Source organism: Leptonychotes weddellii, chromosome 15 (genome assembly GCF_054177405.1).
Source record: "Leptonychotes weddellii isolate Sample4059 chromosome 15, ASM5417740v2, whole genome shotgun sequence".
NCBI lineage: Eukaryota > Metazoa > Chordata > Mammalia > Carnivora > Phocidae > Leptonychotes > Leptonychotes weddellii.
Window position 1 is genome coordinate 13,524,794 of NC_138383.1, and position 22,363 is coordinate 13,547,156.

At 44.8% G+C, this 22,363-nt stretch overlaps 2 protein-coding genes across 6 annotated transcripts in view; one reads left to right on the forward strand and one right to left on the reverse strand.

Annotated features, from left to right (window-relative positions):
* The first annotated feature begins 146 nt into the window (after positions 1-146).
* FTSJ3 (FtsJ RNA 2'-O-methyltransferase 3) lies at positions 147-19,460 on the forward strand. Of its 3 annotated transcripts, none has more exons than XM_081804722.1 (21): positions 147-370; positions 541-646; positions 937-983; positions 1,111-1,190; positions 1,636-1,735; positions 1,827-2,021; positions 2,101-2,216; positions 2,335-2,439; positions 2,521-2,621; positions 2,848-2,928; positions 3,018-3,164; positions 3,306-3,441; positions 5,519-5,703; positions 5,836-5,953; positions 6,033-6,295; positions 6,526-6,608; positions 6,693-6,792; positions 6,871-7,054; positions 7,149-7,243; positions 7,329-7,566; positions 13,173-19,460. In XM_081804722.1, the coding sequence occupies exons 1-20, from the start codon at positions 304-306 to the stop codon at positions 7,519-7,521; spliced, it is 2,502 nt and encodes an 833-aa protein (XP_081660848.1). In that variant the 5' UTR covers positions 147-303; the 3' UTR covers positions 7,522-7,566; positions 13,173-19,460. The 3 variants fall into 3 exon arrangements, with proteins under 3 accessions (XP_081660848.1, XP_081660847.1, XP_006737713.1); XM_081804721.1 differs by lacking the exon at positions 13,173-19,460 and adding an exon at positions 8,235-8,860; XM_006737650.3 differs by lacking the exon at positions 13,173-19,460 and having other exon boundaries at positions 7,329-7,881.
* Positions 7,998-22,363, reverse strand: part of DDX42 (DEAD-box helicase 42) — a 73,678-nt gene continuing 59,312 nt past the window's right edge. For all 3 annotated transcript variants that reach the window (XM_081804720.1, XM_081804719.1, XM_031032766.2), the window contains 12 exons: positions 21,229-21,333; positions 19,507-19,626; positions 18,473-18,649; positions 17,756-17,884; positions 17,039-17,138; positions 16,398-16,445; positions 15,783-15,880; positions 14,674-14,950; positions 13,215-13,441; positions 11,405-11,515; positions 10,214-10,315; positions 7,998-9,568 (listed from right to left, as the gene is read on the reverse strand). In XM_081804720.1, coding sequence (XP_081660846.1) covers positions 8,879-9,568; positions 10,214-10,315; positions 11,405-11,515; positions 13,215-13,441; positions 14,674-14,950; positions 15,783-15,880; positions 16,398-16,445; positions 17,039-17,138; positions 17,756-17,884; positions 18,473-18,649; positions 19,507-19,626; positions 21,229-21,333 — 2,184 coding nt within the window. In that variant the 3' untranslated portion in view covers positions 7,998-8,878. The remainder of the gene's footprint in view (positions 9,569-10,213; positions 10,316-11,404; positions 11,516-13,214; positions 13,442-14,673; positions 14,951-15,782; positions 15,881-16,397; positions 16,446-17,038; positions 17,139-17,755; positions 17,885-18,472; positions 18,650-19,506; positions 19,627-21,228; positions 21,334-22,363) is intronic.

Consider the following 22,363-nt stretch of genomic DNA (forward strand, 5'->3'; position numbering starts at 1 on the left):
TTAGTTCCGGTAATCGGCTCACCTGGCCCCAGCTTCTAACTTATAATACTTGAGAACATACAGAAGAATTTGCGGCCACGCTCAAAATGGCGGACACTTGGAGCCGGGGACGCAAGCGACGCAAGCGGAAGCGGAAGTACGTATGCTGCCCACACGTGCTTCTCCTAGAGTGGTGAAAAAGGCGCTGGTTACGGGTAATTGCAGAAGCAGGTAGGGAACGGAAAGCGGAGTTTAGTGATCTGGGAAGAGACGTTCCAGTTTTTACTCTGTCCCCAGATTGAGTGACACTCCCCCCGTTTCACCATGGGCAAGAAGGGCAAAGTCGGGAAGAGCCGGCGAGACAAGTTCTATCACCTGGCGAAGGAGACCGGTGAGTCAGGGTACGCGCCGTCTGCGAGCGAACGAATGGCCTTTTCGATTTGCTCCCACCTTTCCGAATATTGAGTTCTTGTTCCCCAGAAGGGGTGGTGGTTTGTGAAGCCGCACAAATCCCCATGGGAAAGCGCCCCGCCGAGTTTAACATTTTGTCGGTGCCCCCAGGTTACCGCTCCCGCTCTGCTTTCAAGCTGATCCAGTTGAATCGCCGCTTTCAGTTCCTGCAGAAAGCGCGAGCCTTGCTGGACCTGTGTGCTGCCCCAGGGGGATGGTGGGTAACACCCGGCACCTCTGGCTCTTAATGGCTGCTTTCTGGGTTCGCCTTGGATGACTGAGAGTTGCGTTGGGGGGGAGGGAGGGGGGGAGGGAAAGATACAGTAATACCGGTCTCAAAATTCTGCCTAGACATAGATCGCAGAAAAAAGGTTGGAAATGTGTACGTTACATGTTCCGGCCACTGCACTTGGTAGCGGCTCTTAACACGCATGGTGAGAGAGCCTATTGCCAACGGAGGGGAAAGAACGGTCCTGGGTTATCTTAATCGGTCTTACTCTCTTATAGGCTGCAGGTGGCTGCTAAGTTTATGCCTGTATCCAGCCTTATTGTAGGTGAGTAACAGGTGGGCCGCCCCTGAATGTTAAAAGGATGGGAGAGTGAGGTACTAATTGTGTTCTACATTTCCTTTCTCCTTGCTTGAGGCAATCTTTCGGAACTCTCTGACCCGATTTCTTCCAGGAGTGGACCTGGTTCCAATCAAGCCTCTTCCCAATGTGGTGACACTCCAGGAGGACATCACAACAGAACGCTGTAGGCAGGTAATAGGAATCTTTTTTTTTTTTTTTTTGGTCTCCTTTATATGCAGACACACACGTCTCCCTCTGACCACCCAAATCCTCCGGAGGCAAGCTTTCTCAGTTTAACACGCCTTGAGCAGTGCCTGCCATAGTCTGTATGACAAGGCCCATGACGCCCTTAGTCTCTACTCCAGGCTTTATTTAATCAGGAATGAGGTGTTTGGAATTGGAAGAAGTGCAGAGACATTGTTGAAATCTTTTCCAGTGGGCTCACTAGTAGACTGTAAGCTCCGTGAAGGATAGACGTGTGTTGTTGTTTTTTAATTGTTGTATTCCGTGCCTGGCACAGGATTTGGCCCATTGTGGGTATTCAGCAAGTGACTGGATGGACAAATGGCCGAATGAGGGATTGCTTATATAGCCATATTTGTGTTTCTGCTGCTGTGATTGCTTTTCTTTTGTATAGGCCCTGAGAAAGGAACTGAAGACCTGGAAAGTTGATGTTGTGCTCAATGATGGGGCCCCCAACGTTGGGGCTAGCTGGGTCCATGATGCTTACTCACAAGGTGCTGGGAGCGGGGGGCATGGAGATGAGGGTGGAGGTGGCCTTGCCTGCTCAGGCTGCAGAGGTCCTCAGCTAATCGTCTTCTCCCACAGCCCATTTGACACTGATGGCTCTGCGTCTGGCTTGTGATTTTCTGGCCCGTGGAGGCTGCTTCATCACGAAGGTTTTTCGTTCCCGAGACTATCAGCCCCTACTCTGGATCTTCCAGCAGCTCTTCCGCCGTGTCCAGGCCACTAAGCCCCAAGCTTCTCGCCATGAATCTGCAGAGATCTTTGTCGTCTGCCAGGGTGGGCGTTGCTTTTTCTTTCTCATGAGTCGGTTTCTTAGCTATCAAAGCACGCTTTCTTACATATCCTATCGTCGTAGGATTCCTGGCTCCTGACAAGGTTGACAGTAAATTCTTTGACCCCAAGTTTGCCTTCAAGGAGATCGAAGTTCAGGCCAAGACTGTTACTGAATTGGTAACTAAGAAGAAGCCAAAGGTGTGTTTGGGGAATGGGGCCACTCTCAGGTCCTAGAGCTCGAGGGAACTTGGGCCTGGTGGGTCCTGCAAACGCCTTAGAAAGGACTTCTCACTCTTCCTTCCTTTCCCTCTCTAAGGCTGAAGGCTATGCTGAGGGTGACCTCACGCTCTATCACCGTACTTCAGTCACTGACTTCCTCCGAGCTGCCAACCCCGTTGACTTCCTCTCCAAAGCCAGTGAAGTGAGTCCTCAGTTTTGAGGGGTGCAAGGAAGCTCCAGAAACACGTCCCCAGAATCTCCCGACTCACTTCTTTTCTCCCAGATTTCACTAGATGATGAAGAGTTGGCACAGCATCCAGCTACCACTGAGGACATCCGGGCGTGCTGTCAGGATATCAAAGTGCTGGGGCGCAAGGAACTTAGGTATGCAGTGGGGGCGGGCACAGGTACCAGGAGCCCCCAAGGCAGGGAAAGGCCTTTGAAGACGCAGCAGCATTGTTTTTCCTGAGGGGACAACTTGAGGAATTCACCTAGCGTTGGATCTTGGGGGACAGGATGCTGCTGTGCTAGAGATTTGGGAGGGGGGCCTAAAAAGGGGACAGGGACAAAGAGGGAAACGTCAGGGTCAGTCATGGTATTTCTGGGGCAGGTCCCTCCTGAACTGGAGAACAAAGCTCCGGCGATACGTGGCCAAGAAGCTGAAAGAACAAGCAAAGGCACTGGACATCAGGTGAGGCGGGAATCAAACCAGGGTAGGTGTTGGCTGGGGTCGGCGGGGTGTATGAGAAAAGAAGCAAACTTCTTGCACTGTTTTGTCAGCCTCAGTTCAGGAGAGGAAGAGGACGACGAAGGGGGTGAGGAGTCTAAGGTTGGGACTGGGCAGCAGCCCTCTGAGGATGAAGAGGAGGAACGATTAAACCAGAGCCTGGCAGAGATGAAGGCCCAGGAGGTGGCAGAATTAAAGAGGTAAGAGGAGTGGGGAGGAGCTCGGGGAGCGGAGTCCCACCGCAGAGTTCCTCAGTGTGTGAAGATGGGGGAGAGGATGAAGGCTCGGATGGGGAGTCTTTCGAGCTGGGGCGGGGTGAATTCCTCAAATTGTCCACTCAGGAAGAAAAAGAAGCTGCTGCGTGAGCAGAGAAAACAGCGGGAGCGTGTGGAGCTGAAGATGGATCTTCCCGGGGTTTCTATTGCAGATGAGGGGGAGACTGGCATGTTCTCCCTGCGCACCATCCGGGGTCACCAGGTGAGGTGGGGTTAGGGCAGATTTGGACATGGGGGGCATTGTAGTAGAGGCCTTTTTTTTAAGTGTGCTGAATGCTTATGGCTCATAGTTGCCGTGTTCCCCTGTAAGCTGAAAGGTGACTCTTTCAGTGAGAAGATACTGTTGGAAAAACCAAGTTTTGTGCCTGAAAGGCCAGGAAGAAACAATGTATCTAAAACAACGAGATTAGGAACGTTTATGAGTGTGCTGTGGATTGATTATGGTAGAGCTAGAACGTTAGAACTAAGAAGCACTCTATGCAAGAAGCATAGGTTCTAGTAGATGCAGGCCCCAGGGTACCTGGGATGCCAGGGTGTGTGGAGGAGGGTTTTCCTCAGAGGAGGGCAGTGTTCTTCGGGTCACAGAGACCAGGTTGGCACCTTGCTGCCATAGGCTGCATTTCCTGATTAAAGCAGCATCGACAAGTGAAATGAACTTCTGTGGTTCCCGCGGGAATGGAAACCCAGGTCCTCTTTGTTACGAGAACAGCAGAGAGAGCGTAGTGGTTCTTTGCCTCGGTTTTCTCATCTGTAGGAGGGAATGATAGAACCTACCAGCTAGGGTTTTGGGGAGGAATTTTTAAAGAGGGTTTAGGTGTAATCCCTGATAACGTAAACTCTCAAGCACTAACAGCTAGCTTTGTTATGAGGAAAATAAATCTTGAGGTTGACAGTTTTTAAGTGAAATAATAGTTGTTAGATGTGTGTTGCCTGGGTTCCTCTATTCAGTGGAAACAAAATCCGTAGGTTATTCTCAGGTGATGTGCTTTTTTTTTTTTTAATGTGCTTTCTGGGAGTAATTTTGTAAGAAAAAATGTTTTAGAGTATTTTAAGATTGGATGTTATATAGGCTTGGGGTGTTTTTCTGCTACCACTTAAGACAGACAAGTGGGATAGAACAGTGACCTGACTTAGAATGGGATTTTTTTTTTTTTTTTTAAGATTTCTTATTTTAGGGGGCGCCTGGGTGGCTCAGTTGGTTAAGCGACTGCCTTCGGCTCAGGTCATGATCCTGGAGTCCTGGGATCGAGTCCCGCATCGGGCTCCCTGCTCAGCAGGGGGTCTGCTTCTCCCTCTGACCCTCCCCCCTCTCGTGTGCTCTCTCTCTTTCTCTCTCAAATAGATAAATAAAATCTTTAAAAAAAAAAAAAAGATTTATTTTAGGGGTGCCTGGGTGGCTCAGTTAAGCATCTGCCTTCAGCTTAGGTCATGATCCCAGGGTCCTGGGTTTGAGCTCTGTATTGGGGTCCCTGCTCTGCGAGAGCCTGTCGCTCCCCCTGCTTGTGCTTGTGTGCGCTCAGTCTGTCAAATCTTTAAAAAAAAAAAAAAATTTTTTTTAGAGAGTGCACGTGTGCTCCGTGACTGGGGGGAGGGGTAGAGAGAATCTCAAGCCAACTCCCTCTGAGCAAGGAGCTGGATGTGGGGCCCCATCTCACGATCGCCGAGATCATGACCTGAGCTAAAACCAAGAGTTGGACGCCCAGCCAACTGAGCCACCCTTTTTTTTTTTTTTTAAAGATTTTGTCAGCGCATAAGCAGGGGGAGCTACAGGCAGAGGGAGAGGGAGAAGCAGGCTCCCCGCTGAGCAAGGAGCCCAATACGGGACTCGATCCCAGGACCCTGGGATCATGACCTGAGCCGAAGGCAGACGCTTAACCAACTGAGCCACCCAGGTGTCCCGAACGGATGTTTTAAACACTTAGCCCCATCATTTCCTTGTCTGTATTTGCCACAGTGTATTTTCTTTTATTTTTTTAAGATTTGACAGAGAAAGACATAGCGAGAGAGGGAACACAAGCAGGGGGAGTGGGAGAGGGAGAAGCAGGCTTCCCGCGGAGCAGGGAGCCCGACGCGGGGCTCGATCCCAGGACCCTGGGATCATGACATGAGCCAAAGGCAGAGCTTAACAACTGAGCCACCCAGGAGCCTCTCATACTCATAGTTTCTTAAACTACAGAGTGTTTTCAAATGTTGCTAAGGTAACAGATACGGGGGGAAAAAAGCGTTATGTGCCTCATAAGAATCCTTGACCTCTTTTTTGTTTCTCTGTCAAACTCCAGTTGTTAGAGGAGGTCACACAAGGGGATATGAGCGCTGCAGACACATTTCTGTCTGATCCGCCAAGAGACGACCTCTACGTATCAGATGTTGAGGAAGACGATGACGATGCATCTCTGGAGAGTGACCTGGATCCAGAGGAGCTGGCAGAGGTTGGAGGATCTCCGTGTCTAAAGGACCAGAAGTGGTAAGTGGGGGGGGGGTTCATGCACGCGGGGGCATTGACCCTCTCTGTGAGTACTGAAGCAGAGCTGGGCGCAGGGGTCGCAAGTGGGAGTCGGAAAGCACATCTCCCCAGCCCCCACCCATTTCTCTACAGTGTACAATTTGCTGAAGTAGAAGATGAAAAAGGAGGAGAAGAAGGGAATCCACTGCTGGTACCATTGGAGGAAAAGACGATACTGCAGGAAGAACAAGCCCGTCTGTGGTTCTCTAAGGTAAGAGGTTGGGGGCCCAGCCAGCCAGGGACTTAGTATCCCCTGGGAGACGGGTGGCTGAAACTTTCCCCCGTCACAGGATGGCTTCAGAGGGATTGAGGAGGATGCTGATGAGGCCCTGGAGCTCAGTCAGGCCCAGCTGTTGTATGAGAGGCGTCGGAGGGGGCAACAGCAGCTGCCATCCCCACCTTCTGGTTTAAAGAGTGAGAAGAAACCTCCCCAGCACCAGGAGGCGGGCCCTAAGCGGCCAGAGGCTCCAGCAGAGGCCAAGAGTGCCCCTGGGCCTGATGAGGAAGGAGAGGGCAGCTCGGACAGCGACAACAGCAGCAGCAGCGAAGAGAGGTGAGTGGCTGCAGCTGTTCTGACCACTTGGCCCCGTTTGGGGTTTTCACCCTTGGCTGTAGATAGCGACTTAAAAAAAAAAAAGTGATGATTCTGAAGTGAATCAAGTAGTCTGTGGTATAGCTCGGGGGGCCTTTCAGGCCAAGTTTTCAATAGGAAGCGGGGTTGAGGTGAGGCAGGAGTGGGTCTGGGGACTGGTGGAACTGACAATGGTCATCCCCCTTCTGTAGTTGGGAACCAAAGCGCGGGAAGAAGCGAAGCCGTGGGCTTAAGTCCGATGACGGGTTTGAGATTGTGCCCATTGAGGACCCAGGTGAGCTTGGTACCTTGTGAAATGGGAGGCGACAATGGAAGTTTGGGTCGATACGGAGCTTTGACTTTTCCCTTCTCTCTCTAGTGAAACATCAGATACTAGATCCTGAAGGCCTTGCCCTAGGTGCTATCATTGCCTCTTCCAAAAAGGCTAAGAGAGATCTCGTAGATGACTCCTTCAGCCGGTAAGGGGGCCAGGAAGTCATGAGACGTGGCCCTGGGAGGGGGACGGGGGCTGATTTTGGCTGCTGTCCTCTCTCTAGGTATACATTTAATGAGGAGGAGGGGGAGCTTCCAGAGTGGTTTGTGCAAGAGGAAAAGCAGCACAGGATCCGGCAGCTCCCTATTGACAAGAAGGAGGTAGAATACTACCGCCGACGCTGGCGGGAAATCAATGCACGTCCCATCAAGAAAGTAGCCGAGGCGAAGGCCAGAAAGAAACGGAGGGTAAAGAGTGGGGCCGCCTGTTAACTGTGTGCAGGGGTGGGAGTGGGGAAGAGGTCCGCCTGACAGAGCCACCGTGCACCCCCCCCCCCGGCAGATGCTGAAGAAGTTGGAGCAAACCAAGAAGAAGGCAGAGGCTGTGGTGAACACCGTGGACATCTCAGAACGTGAGAAAGTGGCTCAGCTTCGGAGGTAAAGGAGAGAGAGGTCACCCACAAAGGTACATGGGGTTAAAAAGGATGGCTGGAAGCCTCTAATGTCTTCCTTCCATTTACAGTCTCTACAAGAAGGCTGGGCTTGGCAAGGAGAAACGCCAAGTCACCTATGTGGTAGCCAAAAAAGGTGTGGGCCGCAAAGTCCACCGGCCAGCTGGAGTCAGAGGCCATTTCAAGGTGGTGGACTCAAGGATGAAGAAGGACCAAAGGGCACAGCAAAGGAAAGAGCAGAAGAAAAAACACAGACGGAAGTGAGCAGAGCCACGGGGTCCTCTGAGAAGACAGTGTGAGGACATGGAGGTGTGATTCCAGCCCCCACCCCATACCAGCTGCAGGCTGGCTTGCATCGTAGTCTGCTGGAAAGACAGGAGGGGTGCCTAGAACTCTCACGGGGTGGTCCTGAGTGTTGAAGGAAGGTCTCTGACATGTCCTGTTGGTGCTGTAGCAGAGCCCCTAGCTCCTCTGTTAGAAATGTGGAGTACTAGATGAACAGTCTCCTAGGGGGAAGGTCAGTGTCCGAGTGGCATTCACTCTATTTCTGGGCAAGCCAGCCTCTCAGGTCTTCCCCCATCCTCTTCTATTATCTGAATAAAACCAGGGTATTATCTTTTCTGACATTTAGCTCCCACTAAGTGCTAACTCAAACATCTGGGTGTTCACACCATGTGCTGCACGGTTATAAATCATAGTATGTACTCACTGTGAAGTAGAAATGACAAACAATCCACAGGTCCCAGTAGTAAAACATTTACTAGAGCAAGCAGAAAGGAATGCACATCTTAAAGAAACCTTCACAAAGTCACAAAATTCGAAGTATGTATATTTCCTTTTATAAACAAGATAGAACAAATCATCAAAATCATTTCAGCAAAAGATTTTCTACCATTGTGGCAAGTTAAAAAAAAAAAAAATACAATGAAATAGAAGACACTTTAAAAGCTGTCGAGTTTTTGTTTTTTTCAATTTAGCAATACTTCAGACCTGGAGCAGTCTTGTTTCTCTTCGAAGGTAGGGGCTCTCTGGGTCTGGCAGGCTGCTGCTTCCTGTCTCAGGACTGGATACAAACCTGGCTGGGGAACCTGAGCATGGACTCTCACTTACACATTGCTCTTCCCTGCAAAGTCTAGAAGCACCAAAATCCTTCCCCAAATCTCCAACAAATGCTTCAGTAGGTTGGGTTTGCAGAAAGACAACTCCTAAAAAGGGAACTGCCTGGCCACACAGCTAAGAAAAGAAATTTTACTTGTAGATGTTTATAAGGTGACATTTTAGTAAAAAATATAACACTACATATAATATAAACCTAGAGTGAGTTTTGTGCCCTAGAAGGCTCTTTCTTTCAAGGTATTCTCAACTGACCTTCACAACTCACCTAGAGCCCAATTGGAGGTTCCCAGCTCTCACTGCTTTCAAGGACCAAAGCAGCTTCCCAAGAAGACATCCGAAAACTGATCCAGATGAAAGGGTAATGTCTCCAAGCTCCAGCTAATCCACTAGGGGCAGGGGGTCCTTACACCTTGGGCCCCAACCCAGCCCTGAGACGCCTAGTTACCAAAAATCTTTCTAAAAATAAAATTAAAGACAATTGATTTCACGCTGTAGCACATACCCTCTAACTGTCCCATCGACTTTTCTTGCGCTTGGGTGGCTCGGGGACAGCGAAACCATCGGCTGTCTTATCTGTCTTGCTGTCCACCTTGTCCATCTTGCTGTCCACCTTGGGGTCCACCTTGCTCTCACGATTACAACCCTCTTTCCTGCTTTCACCATTCCGACCATCGTTTGCACCTCGGCTCTCTCCATGTCGGCTGCCACCTCCTCCGTGCCTACTCTCCCCATGACGGTGGCCGTCAGCATGACGGCTGCTGCTTTCGGGGTAGCGGTATCCATCTCCATGGCGACCACCCTCTCCATGACGTGGACTGTCGCCATGCCGATTGCCACTCTCTCCATGACCATGACGGCTGCCACCCCGGTTCTCCGTGTATCTCTCTCTCTTCCCATTGCCTCCCCCAGGCCCTTCTCGGCTGTTACTCCCTGAAGCTGTATTGTTGACTCCCTGGGCTCCAGCAGAAGGGTAGGTCACTGGAGCACCGCTGAGGTTCCCAGTATTACCAAAGCCTGGGATGCCCTTGGTGGCACTGGCAAGGGGGCTGTCTGGACTGTTATGGCCCTGCTGGGCTGAATTAGTTGGGACGGAATTCAAGCTCCCTGCACTAGTCCATCCACTTGCGCCAGCAGCAGAGCTTCCCGCCTTCTGGTTGCTTAAGCTGGCAGCAACAAAGTGACTCTTGTACTGTGACTGAAAGAGAGACAACAAGAGCTAAGACAGTGGGTTCAAGAAACTTGGATATGTGAAGCTTGGTAATGAGAAAGTACATAGAAATTCTATGCTATCCTGGCACTATGAGCATCCCGATGGCCCCACAACCCTGTGGTTTCTATGTTCCTCTATTAATGAGAAGAAATCTAGGGACCTAGCTGAAACATCAGTCTGAAGGCAGATAAAATGCATAAATTAAGGCTCAGCTGGTTAGCTTGCTAACTGGAGGGGTGGAAGGATAAGTATACATGGGTTCAAAGTTAAGAGCTCCAGAACCAAACTTGTCTTAGCTAAAAAAAAAAAAAAAAAGGTAATTATTCTCAACCAGCTTACAAGAGCCTTAGAGGTGGGCAATGCTGTCGGCTGTTGAGGCAGGGCGGGACCGCCAGCCCTGCTGCAGTACCAACAGTCCCAAGCTCTGGGATGACGGATGTCCCCGACCAGATTTCCTAGCTTCTACACCTGCAGCTCTATGTAAGCTATTATGAAATTGACATTCAAAACTGAAAGCAGTGAGAAGGCCTTAAGTCTAGCATCAAGCCTACAAGCTCAGCTACCCTCTCTGAAAGACTAGGCCCCTCATCACTGTGCAAAGCTCTTTTAGCTAACTCCTTAATTTCAGACCTGGAAAGCTGCTTTCATTGCTGTCAGCCGATCTCCCATGGCTCCTGTGGAGGGCTTGTAGGCCTCATAATTGCTCATCACATTATTGTTGTTTCCTCGGTCCTTTAAAAAAAAAAAAAAAAAAAGGCACACCCATGAGGACAGAATGAGCAGGAAAGCTCACTGCCAGACTGGGCCTCATATCCTGGAAACAAAGTGGGCACTGCAATGGGAACAGGATATATTTTGTGGGAAAAGGTACAGTAATAAATACTTAAAAATGCTTATGCTTTTTAACCCAGTAATTCTGTTTTTAGGAATTAACCTAACCCCGAAGTCAGATTATGCCCAATGCTGATCATATGGTTTTATTTACACACACAAATACAATGTTTCTGTAATTCTGTAAAGCTTTATATGCTCAGGATGAAGAGGCCACAAGGCAATATATAGCATATGCATATAGCCTATACATGGCTCAAGCTCTGAATCCACTCTTAAAAGCCTGAGTCTCAGTTTCAACACTTACTGCAGTATAACCTGGGTGCCTGTTTCATGATCAGTACACCTGTGCTCACTGGGTGGTTGTGAAGACTGAGTTAACATGCATGACTGCTTGCCATGGCTCAACATTAGCTATCACTACCAACGGTGTCCTGTGCATCGTTACTGAGAGGTGTGAGCAGATTCTTTATCAGAGACACCAAGTAAACAATAATGCTCCACAAATAAAAAGACTGGCAGCTTTCTTCTTTGGTTTAGGAATCAAAGTGACAGGAAATAGGCAGTTAAGAAAGCCAGTAAGGGGGCGCTTTCATTACCTGTTTTGTGAGAAAAGCTAGCTCTCATTTCTGATGCAATTTCCCACAGAGTGTAGGAAGCATTCTGGAGTCAGGGTTCCCAGCAGCAGACTCTACGCCAGTGCTGGAGGGCTTGTCAAGTTTCTGATTCACCAGGTCTGGGGTGGGGCACAAATTTGCATTTACTGCTGGTCCAGGGACCACAATTTGCAAACTGATGTTAATCTAGACTGATTTCCTGAGCATATCTAGTCACCAAGTACACAAAGGTGCTTCTCTAAGACAAAGTCACAACATTCCTTGTAGACAGGGTTCTGAACTCACTGAGGCTTTCTCAGGTAGAGGAGGACGGTCATAACTTCCTCCAGGACTTGGGAGCAGCCCAAAGGGCACTGCTGCAGTCTGGACTCACCGTGTTCTCTGAGCCTAGGCCAGGCCGCTCCCTGTAGCCTAGGCCGCCTCCACCAATGTTCAGCTTTTTGCCTTTTCCTCCTTTAAAGCGGGATTTCCGAAACCAGGCATTCTGCATTGAACACAATTCAAGGTTAGGCCATGGGAGGAAGAGGCAGCCAGAGAAGGAAGAGGCAGCCAGAGGAGGACATCATCAGAAACGAAGTGGGAGGGAAGAACGTACTGGTTCATCTGTAGCCAGTGTATTTATGGCAACTGTTCACAGGAACCACAGACGAACTTCTTTTGGGAGTTTAGTCTACCAAATTTGTCAGGAGGCCCAGCTCCTTATCTGAGGCTTCCATTACTACTGTTTCTCAGGGCCTCCAGGAAGGGAAGTGAGTAGGTAAGCCTCAGATGGAGAGCACTTACTCTGGCCACTTCTAACTTCCTAGAGGAACCATTTCTTAATCTAGACATACTACTGGATATACACGTTTGGAGCTTAAAAGAGGGCTCAGAAGTGAAAGAAAAAGACCATGTGAAGTGAGGTTCACCAGAACTGGCTCTAGGGGCAGATGTCCAGGACCACTAGCAACGTAACTGAAAGTTTTATGTACCCATAGCCTGAAGCGTCCCTTGAACTTGATCGCTGCCAGCACCCTATGAATCAATTTATGTTCTTTTCACAGAATGCAAATACCAGTGGGAGAGGTAGCCCTTTATCTAACAATCACACGTTACAATCTAAGTGAAGTACTTGAGAGGTAGGGCTGGCTTCAGAAAGGCACTGACCAGGGAAGCTGATCACACAGTCTGAGAGCACAGGAAGCCTAAGGCACAAAAGAGACATAGAAAAAGCCAAAGACAAGATACATCCTGTTCAAAAATGCAGTTTACGATGGGCTCTCTGTACCCAGGAAATGGAAGGAAACATTATTTTACTCCTTCCTGTCATGCAAGTCCTCTACTCCCAGAACCCAGAGTATGGGCAGTAATACCATACTGTAAGTGCAGAACGGATTGACCATTCTGTGCGCTGACTTATGAATCTAAAAAAGACATAAATTTAGGGCGCCTGGGTGGCTCAGTCGTTAAGCGTCTGCCTTCGGCTCAGGTCATGATCCCAGGGTCCTGGGATCGAGTCCCACGTCGGGCTCCCTGTTTGGCGGGAGGCCTGCTTCTCCCTCTCCCACTCCCCCTGCTTGTGTTCCTGCTCTCACTGTCAAATAAATAAAATCTTTAAAAAAATAAAATAAAAAATAAAAATAAAAAAGACATAAATTTCTACTATCAGAATGTGTATACTGAACCCATTTGTAATTTGGGGACTCCATATATTAAGATGACTCAGTATTTACTTCAGTAGAATGTCTAGCTTAGTTTTAGATTGGTAATGTGGTTTAAGGTCTGAGACCTAAATCAATGAGAAATAGTTAAATACATCATATTTTCTTAAGATGTCACACATTTTTAGCCCCTCAAAAAGACTGGGAGAAAGGGCAATAAGGGGAAAATAGCCATCTTTGAGATTAAACTTACAAGTGTGCTATGGGGCAAACAGGCAGAAATTTCAGAGGGACAGATTTTAGCACAAAGAAAGGAATAAGCTTTTCAAATCAATGTTGCTGGAAAAAGAGGTAAGACAGACCAGATGAATTTTAATGTCCTACAGTACCGATCTGTTCCTCCTAAGCACTGCCCCCACCCACGGCCGTAACTTTTCTGTCATGTGTCTATGTTAGCTCCTCAGGCTTGGTGAGTTTTGTTTTTTTTTTTTTTTTTACTAGTTTTAGAACCTCGAGCCATCCTAAGTGTACTCAGCCCCTCACCTGCATTGCCAGATCTAGGAGTTCCTTGGAAACATGCTGATTGGCTCCTTCCAAGTTCCGGACAAGGTCACCAGCAAAATTGCTGTCCTTGGGGGTCAGTAAGGTGTAAGCCACACCTTTCTCACCCGCTCGTCCTGTGCGGCCAATCCTATGAGTGTGAGTATCAATGTCTCGTGCCACGTCATAGTTAATAACAGTCTTAATTGAAGGAATGTCCAGACCACGGGCTGAAATAAATACCAAATTCTTTTATCCTTCAGCAGGAGTCAAAACACCAAAGTAACCCAAAATGCTAGCCTTCTAAGAACGCACATTCCTCTTGGTTTGGTGAGCTAATAAGATCCAAGCATTTATGGGACGCCTGGGTGGCTCAGTCTGTTAAGCATCTGCCTTCGGCTTGGATCATGATCCCAGGGCCCTGGGATCAAGTCCCACATCGGGCTCGCCGCTCCATGGGGAGCCTGCTTCTCCCTCTGCCTCTGCCTCTCTCTCTGTCTCTCATGAATAAATAAATAAAATCTTAAAAAAAAAAAAAAGATCCAAGCATTTAAGTTGCCCTTCTATGATGCTAGGCTGTCTAGCGTCAGGGACACAGGCCTTCTGCCATCAATAACCTGCCATGGCCTCTCTCTTGCTCTAGGAATGTGTAAAATAATGAAAGCCAGCATCAAATTGGCTTGAAGCTGAAAAATTATCTCCTTTTTGGGGAAAAAATACCAGTTTTAAGGGTAGCTATTAAAACTGAGAATAAAGCCAAAAGTCATACTTCAAAAAACTTTTTTTTTTTTTAAAGATTTTATTTATTTTTTAGAGAGCAAGCGAGAGAGAAACAGCATGAGAGGGGCGAGGGTCAGAGGGAGAAGCAGGCTCCCCACTGAGCCGGGAGCCCGATGTGGGACTCGATCCCAGGACCCTGGGATCATGACCTGAGCCGAAGGCAGACGCTTAACCATCTGAGCCACCCAGGCGCCCACAAAAAACTTTTTCATCTTGAGTGAAGTATGCCCGATCAATATGACACTGGCTCAACAATTTTTTTCCTCCGAGTATCTTTTAACTGCAGGGATTCTTTCTTCAAAGAGAAACATTAAGTGCAAGTAGTACCCAGAGCTCCAGGTGTGGTCAATGGTCTGAGCTCCATTCAGGGTGGGGTGGCCAGCCAGGCCAGTAAAGTGCCTCCAGTCAGACTGCTCAGTGCTCTTTTTTTTTTTTTTTTTAAAGATTGTTATTTGTTTATTTGTGAGAGAGAGACAGTACAAGCAAGAGGGAGAAGCAGGCTCCCTGCTGAGCAAGGAGCCGGACTCAATCCTAGGACCCTGGGATCATGACCTGAGCCGAAGGCAGATGCTCAATGGACTGAGCCCCCCTAGGCGCCCTCAGTGCTCTAGCTCTTACATGGCAACACAAAACACCCTTACAGCGCAGGGCCGTGAGGTCACCGGGGAAGGTCATACTCTACCTGCAACATCTGTGGCCACCAGGACTGGGATGTCCTTTTTCTTAAAGTCTGAAATGACCTTGTTTCTTTCACTCTGATCCATGTCCCCATGAAGCAGCCCAAGATTATGACCCTCCTGCTTAAGGTTATTGGCTAGCTCTTCAGCATTGGCTTTTTTAGTAACAAACAGGAGGACACTTCCTGAAGAGGTAAATTCCACCAGACGCCGGGTAAGCCAGTTCCATTTACTAGGCCCAGAATGGAGAATTTCTACAATCTGTGTCACATCTTCATTCGCCTGAAAAGAAACAGATGACTGTGACATTTGTACCAAAAGGCACCTGAACAAGGACCAGACATCATTTTCCACCCCCATAGAGAAGAACCTTAAATAGTCCCTCTTCTCCTCGGGCCTTCTTTGAGCAAGTCAAGCGCAGCTCGAAACCTACATCCCTTCTCAAATCACTGTGCTCTACCTAACTATTCATAAGCCCCAATACTCTGCAATACATTGTTATAGGCATATTCAGATTATTACTAATAAATTTAGCTCCTTTTCTGTCCTTCCCACTCACTGCTCCTAGTACTATTCATACACACATAGAAGGCACTCAAGAATGAAAAGCAGACAATGTCAGAACACCAACTAACTGCACAGAACTTTAAAAATAAACATGGTAAGCAACTTCAGGAATTCTCAAGGGAGCCAAATTTTCCACATAGGACATATGCAAAGGTAAATACCATGAACTCATTTTCACCAGGCCTTTCAAGTCACCTCACTCCTCCTCCAATCATTTAAAATGTCCGTTCCATCCTGTCTTCCAGGCAAAGCCTGCTTCACCCCGCAGCAAAGTTTTTTTTTAATTTTTATTATGTAAAATTTTAAACATTCCAAAAAAATGAACATAATCACCTCCTATGTACCCATCACCCAGCTTCAACAATTATCCATATTTTGACAATGTAGTTGTCTCATCTATCCCCCTAACCTTGTGTTTTTTAAAACAAATCTGATGTATAACATAGTAACATGTTTTCCCTCTCAATAGTGAGAAACTAATTCCATGTCTCCAAAATATGAAAAATAACCTGTTGGGGTCCCATCTAGCCTTGCTTTTTAGGGTTACCTCTCCAATGTCTCCCTGCACCACACGAATAGGGTCGATCAGGATGTCTCTGGCCAGTTTTTCAATCTTTTTCCGAAAAGTTGCACTGAATAAAAGAGCTAAAAGGTAAAGTAAATTCTGTTAAAGAAACAGTGTGACTTCGTTTTTGAATACCCACTAAGCCTCCTATTGATACTCAGAATTATTCAGTTTTACAAAATAAACCCACCTGAACTTTCAATTTAGTTTCAAAATTGATTCACTAAGGAAAAAAGCATTTTCCTTTTTCTATTTTTATACATTTTCAGTTAAGACAGGGACTGTCAGCATGGTTCGAAAAGGCTCCTGACTTCCTATCAGCAGCCCTGCACTGTGCTTTAACTCCACGTGCTGATAAAACCGTGTAACTTGGGACAGGTCATTTCATTCTCAGGCTTGGATTATCATCTACAAAAACGAGTGAGTTATATCTGATGATCTCTAAGGTTCTGTGCAGCTCAAACTTTTTATCTCCTCCTCATGGTTCTCACCAGTACACACATGATCATTTCTGCTGCCATACTGTGAGTGCTTATAAAATACATAGGTGTTTAATCTGAACACAAATGTGACTTAATAAAACTGCTTCATACATACTCTGTCTGTCAGGACGGACATGACTTGCTATGGATCGCACCTGGTACTCTGGAAGAAGTAAAGCAGTAAAATTAACATTATAACTCTATACGATGGGTTGGAATGCCTGGGAAAAAGTCCTTTTACTAAAACTCTTCATATGAGAAGTTGTAACTATTAAGGAAAATGTGAAACTCCTAGGCCTATCATTCAGTATGAAACCCAGAAATCCTTTCCCCTCCACCCGGCTAAGCTAGGCCCAGTGGTATTTTAATCAATAAAGATGGGTTATTCAGAATTTCCACATAGTTGGGAGGACAGAGAAGCAAAGAGCCTTGAATGATATGACATCTACTACTAAGAACACAGACCTTGACCTCCACAATCAAAGGCATATGAATAAAAATAAAGCATAGAGAAAATATTCCCCCTATATACAAAGGCACTTTCAAAATGTCTGTAACCCAGTCAAGCCTAACATACTTCCTGAGAGAACACCTAAAAATAGTTAATGGCTTAGCTATATCTCTACGGTCTAATCCTATACAACAGGAGTATTTTTAGCATCTCTCATACAGAAAAAAAATGCTAAGTCTAGAAAGACAAGAACAAACCAAGTATCGTGAGGATGGGGACAGAAGAAACTGGTATTAAAGGCATACCAAATCCCATGTCAAACATGCGATCTGCTTCATCAAACACAAGGTAAGAGACTCTTTGAAGATTGGTAGCTTTCTTCTTCACATGATCAATTAGTCGACCCTATGAGATCCAGAAAATGAACAGTTAAGTATAATTAAAGGCACTTACAAGAACTTTCTCAATTGTACCCCTGGCAAAAGTGCTAATACTCCAGTTGTCAACTGTAACAGACACTGGGTCTGACAGACTAAGACTTTATGCACTACAGAGCATAAAAGAACAGAAAATTTGAAAACTTAGTTTTGGGAACATGGCCAGAACTATTTTGTGGGGCATTCTAAAATGACCTAATTTAAAACCTTATTGATGGGTTTTAATGTTTAGACTACACTCTTTTAGGAACTATGACCAAACTCCAAATTGTGTGGTCCAAAGACCGTCTTCTTTTTGATTCTCAATGCTCTCAAGTAACCATAGATCCATTTTCTAGGAAAGCATTAAAAAAAAAATCTGAAGTAGAGGGGAATCTATAGCTACTAACATACATGTCAGAGAATCTTAATGGATTGCTATTCTAGTCAACCAATCAAAATTAAACCAATGCCACAGGCTGTCATTTATCAGAGTATTCTTGACCCTGCTTTACCCCACATTTTGGGGAGCATTCCATTCAATAACTAACCCTTTTTCCATACCAAGAGTGGCTGAGAAGCCATTTGAACCCAAGACATACTTACTGGGGTACACACAACAATCTCTGCCCCTTCCTGAAGGGCCTTGGCCTGCTCCCACATGCTCCCTCCTCCATATACAGCGACTGATCGAAGATTATATGCTTTCCCAAACCGCTTACATTCTGCATGGATCTGCAAAGTTGTTGACATAATGACATAACAAACCAGAACACTGACCAATACCCAAAAGGGAGTTCTAAAAAAACCCAGAGAATGTGATGTCCTAGAAAATCAAAAGCTAGAAATAATGCTTTATAATCACATTTTTATTCATAAAGTAAATGAACAGAGCACCACTGTCACATCCCAACAGGCTATCTGCAACCTTGTCTTGATTACTTTTTTTCTTTTAAACTTTACTTCCTGACCTTGTCATTGCTTTTTTACCCAAGCAAAATGAATTAACCCAGGAGGAAAACATTGGGAACTTAAAATACAAGTAATTCCCATATATTTTTTCTCTGTTAACACAGTTCTAGGGAAAAATATGTGTTTGGTTGTACAGAAAATATATAACATAATATTTTCCAAAAGTTTCCTGGTAGCACAACAACGTGAATGTTCTTCATGCTGCAGAACCATATACTTAAAAAAATTATTAATTAATTATTTTAAAAATTTCACATTTTTAAAAAGTTTCCCAGTTAATTCTACCCTCTTGACTGACTAGTCCCTTGCTAGTTCACATACAAAAGGGGGCATTCTACACAAAGTACATACCTGCTGGCAAAGCTCCCTAGTAGGACACACTATCACTGCAATTGGCCCATCACCTGGTTCCAATTCCTTCTGGTCCATTATATGAATCAACATGGGCCAGATAAAGGCTGCAGTTTTTCCACTGCCGGTTTTGGCAATACCAATCATGTCTCTACCACTTAATGCCACAGGCACACCCTAGAGGAAAAATAAAGTATATCCATTCTAAACTTTCAATTTTAAAGATGTACTGAAAGAAATCGTGGGGAAATCAATGACATTCATTTCCAATGAAACACAAATATCCTGATGGGTTATGCTGGCTATAAAATAAAAAGGAATACCTGGCATTTCCATAAACTTTTTGATTTATAGGAAATAATATTATCATTCTCTACATGTGGGTCATCCACTATTTACAAAATATGAATGACTCCATATGCCTGAGATACAGAAATGAAAAACTGCAATGTATACTGTAAGTGGGTTGCTAAAATAAAAAAATTTTCCCCTTGAGAAGGTAAAGACTAGGTCACTCATCCACATACAGGAAATTCTTATATTCTGTGTAGGAATCAATAAATCCCATATATAAGTGGAAAACAGAAGTTATGACTTCCAGTTATAAGTGAGAATTTTCAGGTCACAAAGGAATCCTAATCACTGACAGTGTGTTGTCTACACGCAAATATTTTTTAAGTTTAGGCCTAACAAACTGCTTTCTTCAGGTCATATTTTCAAGATATTTAGCAGATACAAAAGAGTATTTCCCAGCCCCTGTAGCAACATCTTAGAATGGTCAATAATTCATTTTTTTTTTTTCCTCTTTGATTTTTAAAGGTTTCAAAAATACTCTTGGATTTCATCTATGTTCTCTTTTCCCCCTTAAAGCAAAAGTTGGAGACTAAGCCAGAGAGGAAATATTTAGATACCTTCTATCTATGCCAATATAATTTTGGGCTATACGCTGTTTTACTGCTTTGACTTGTTTGTAAAATAAATATGATTACTGAGTATCATCCTACTTTGTTTTTCTTTCACTATGTTTTACTTACCTGGCACTGTATTGGAGTGGGCTGTGTGTACTCAGATTTCCGAATCTGGTGCATAAGTTGTTCATCAAACCCAAAGTGAGCAAAACTACTTCCCGGTCTAGGAGGCGCAGCACCAGAGACCTAGAAATAAAGACAACCCCCAGGAGTGACTCGTACTTCAAAATGAGCAGCATCAGAAGTTCAACAGTGTTTACTTGTAGCTTGTACTTCATTTGAGTATACAGAAGGGAAAATAGGAAGTCTGTGGTCAAAAGTGCACCCTGTTTGAAAAGGCAGAACTCGAGTGATAATGGATCTAAAGCATTACATAAAAAAACTCCATGATATAATATTCCTGAGATAATTGTCGTATGATTTAAAATGATTAAGTGCCTAGAAATCTCTTAGATCAGAATTTTCTTATAAGAAATAAAAATATTGCTCAATGAATTGGAAGAAGTCATGAATACTTTTTTTTTTTTGCCATTTTGCATAACTATTAACCAGATGGTAGAAAAAAACAAAATATACTCTTGAAATAAAATGAACTCCAAACAAGACATGTCTATACCCACTGGTTACAATCTACTGTCTCCATTTTCAATTCTCCCTAAAGAGTTAGTGTCCCACTTAATGATGGGCCAGCCACCATCAAACATTGTTCAAACTGTACCCAGGTGAAGAACGGGGCTTATAACCTCCATGTTGACTTCAACAGTAGTAACCCTGCAATGCTTCTAATACTGATTACGTCTAATCAGGATTTCACTTAAAAGGTTTTTTTTGGGGGGGGGGGATTACCCTTGGAAAATAGACACTACATGCATATGCACACATCCTTTCTCAGAAAACAGGTTCAAACATCACATAGAAATTGGCAAGGCAGACAGAGGCCAGAAAGCTGTCCGCACTAGAGTAGATATTACTGTATTATATGTGTTTCACTTAACATCTAGCAGTACCCTAAACAATGTGGCTAATGGGCAACCCAAAACTTTTTGGCAGACAATTAAAAACTATTATTCTGAAATCAGTGCATATTTTAAGAAGGTGTTAATTTCTTCTAATATTTTAAAAAAGTGTGCTACATAATTTGAGAAGTATGTCTTAATTTTAAAATATTCTAAGACTTCACATACTGTTTACATCTATTAATCCTGTCTCCTCTTCTGATGATGGGGACTCTTACCCTTCATTTCCAGCCCACCCAACACAGTTCCTAGCACACAGTACTCATTGCAGTAACACTTGCTGACTAATTTTAAGGTCACAATGACTTCTTACTCCAACACAAGATACAAAATTGACTGAACACGTATAGCAGTCACATGTGTTGCATTAGAGAAAAAACAATCCTATCCTAAAATAGCTGGAAGACTAAAACAATAAGATCAAGACATAGGGGCCTATAGGATATAGTTATTACTCTATCAAAGATAGTCCAAGAACCATTAGAAAAGAAGGTTATTTTAGTTTGGATAAGCAACAATACTAACCCTGGACTAACTAACATTAATATAAGAATATATGGCTTAGGGACGCCTGAGTGGCTCAGTCGGTTAAGCGTCTGCCTTCGGCTCAGGTCATGATCCCAGGGTCCCAGGATCGAGCCCCACATCGGGCTCCCCGCTCAGCAGGGGAGTTTGCTTCTCCCTCTCCCTCTGCAGACCCCCCTGCTTGTGTTCTCTCAAATTAATAAATAAAATCTTAAAAAAAAAAAAATCGGCTTAATGATTGACTTACCCGAAGATTGAGCTTATGACGGAGATCTATTAGCTGCTGAGGAGTGAGGTTGGTTATCTCTTCATGCTCATTGTAAAAATTTTTTTCAAATGGTGGATAGTCAATCTGCAGGTCCAATTATTCAAAGTTAGTCTAGAATTCAAGAGTCAATCCTGTAAGTTTGATTTTAATGCAAAATAACCTTTTACACATATTACGTAAGTAAAGCCTTAACCAGCAAGAGAGGACAAAGGAATTCACTTATTCATGATACACATCCCAAATGTACAGCCAGTATCTTTTTCTATTTCCATTTTCAATATAAACACACACCAACCTACTTCCTAAAGAGACTCAAGGACACCTCAGATTTGAACCACTGTGATGCAGACTAAGGAATCTCTATAAAGCCAAAGGCCTCAGAAGACAAATATTTTTTTTGTTTTATTTATTTTTAAATTTAAATTCAATTTACATATAGTGTATTAGTAGTTTCAGAGGCAGAATTCAGTGATTCATCATTCTTATATAATACCCAGTGCACATTACATCACATGCCCTCCTTAATGCCCATCATCCAGTTACCCCATCCCTCTACTCCCTTCCCCTCCAGCAACCCTCAGTTTGTTTCCTATGGTTGAGAGTCTCTTATGGTTTGTCTCCCTCTCTGATTCTGTCTTGTTTTACTTTAGAGGACAAGTGTTTCAAAGACATTCCAGCTTATAACACTTAAATATATTTTGGAATATGCTCTTCACCTAGCTCTAGCATTTAAAAACATTTCTAATAGTTCCTTTGAGAAGAGCTCTGCCTTTAGAGGGAGTTCTATTCTTTTTAAAAACATGAAACTCTTTATATAACTTTTAAAAAAATGTATGGCTAAGTATTTCCAATTCCAAAGAAGTCATTCCTGTTACTCTTTTCATAACTTACTCTACTGAGACTATAAAAATAAGCCTATCACCACTTATGAATTTGGCTAAATGATTCTCTTTAATCACACAAGTGGTCTACAATAAATTACATTAATTCTGGCTATAGCCTAAAATTATCTTTCTATGGTATTATCAACAAAAAAGAAATGGAAGTTTTAGAAGTTCTCCTTTAGCACCACGAATAGGCAGAACCTTTTGTTACGTTCCCCACAACACCTGCA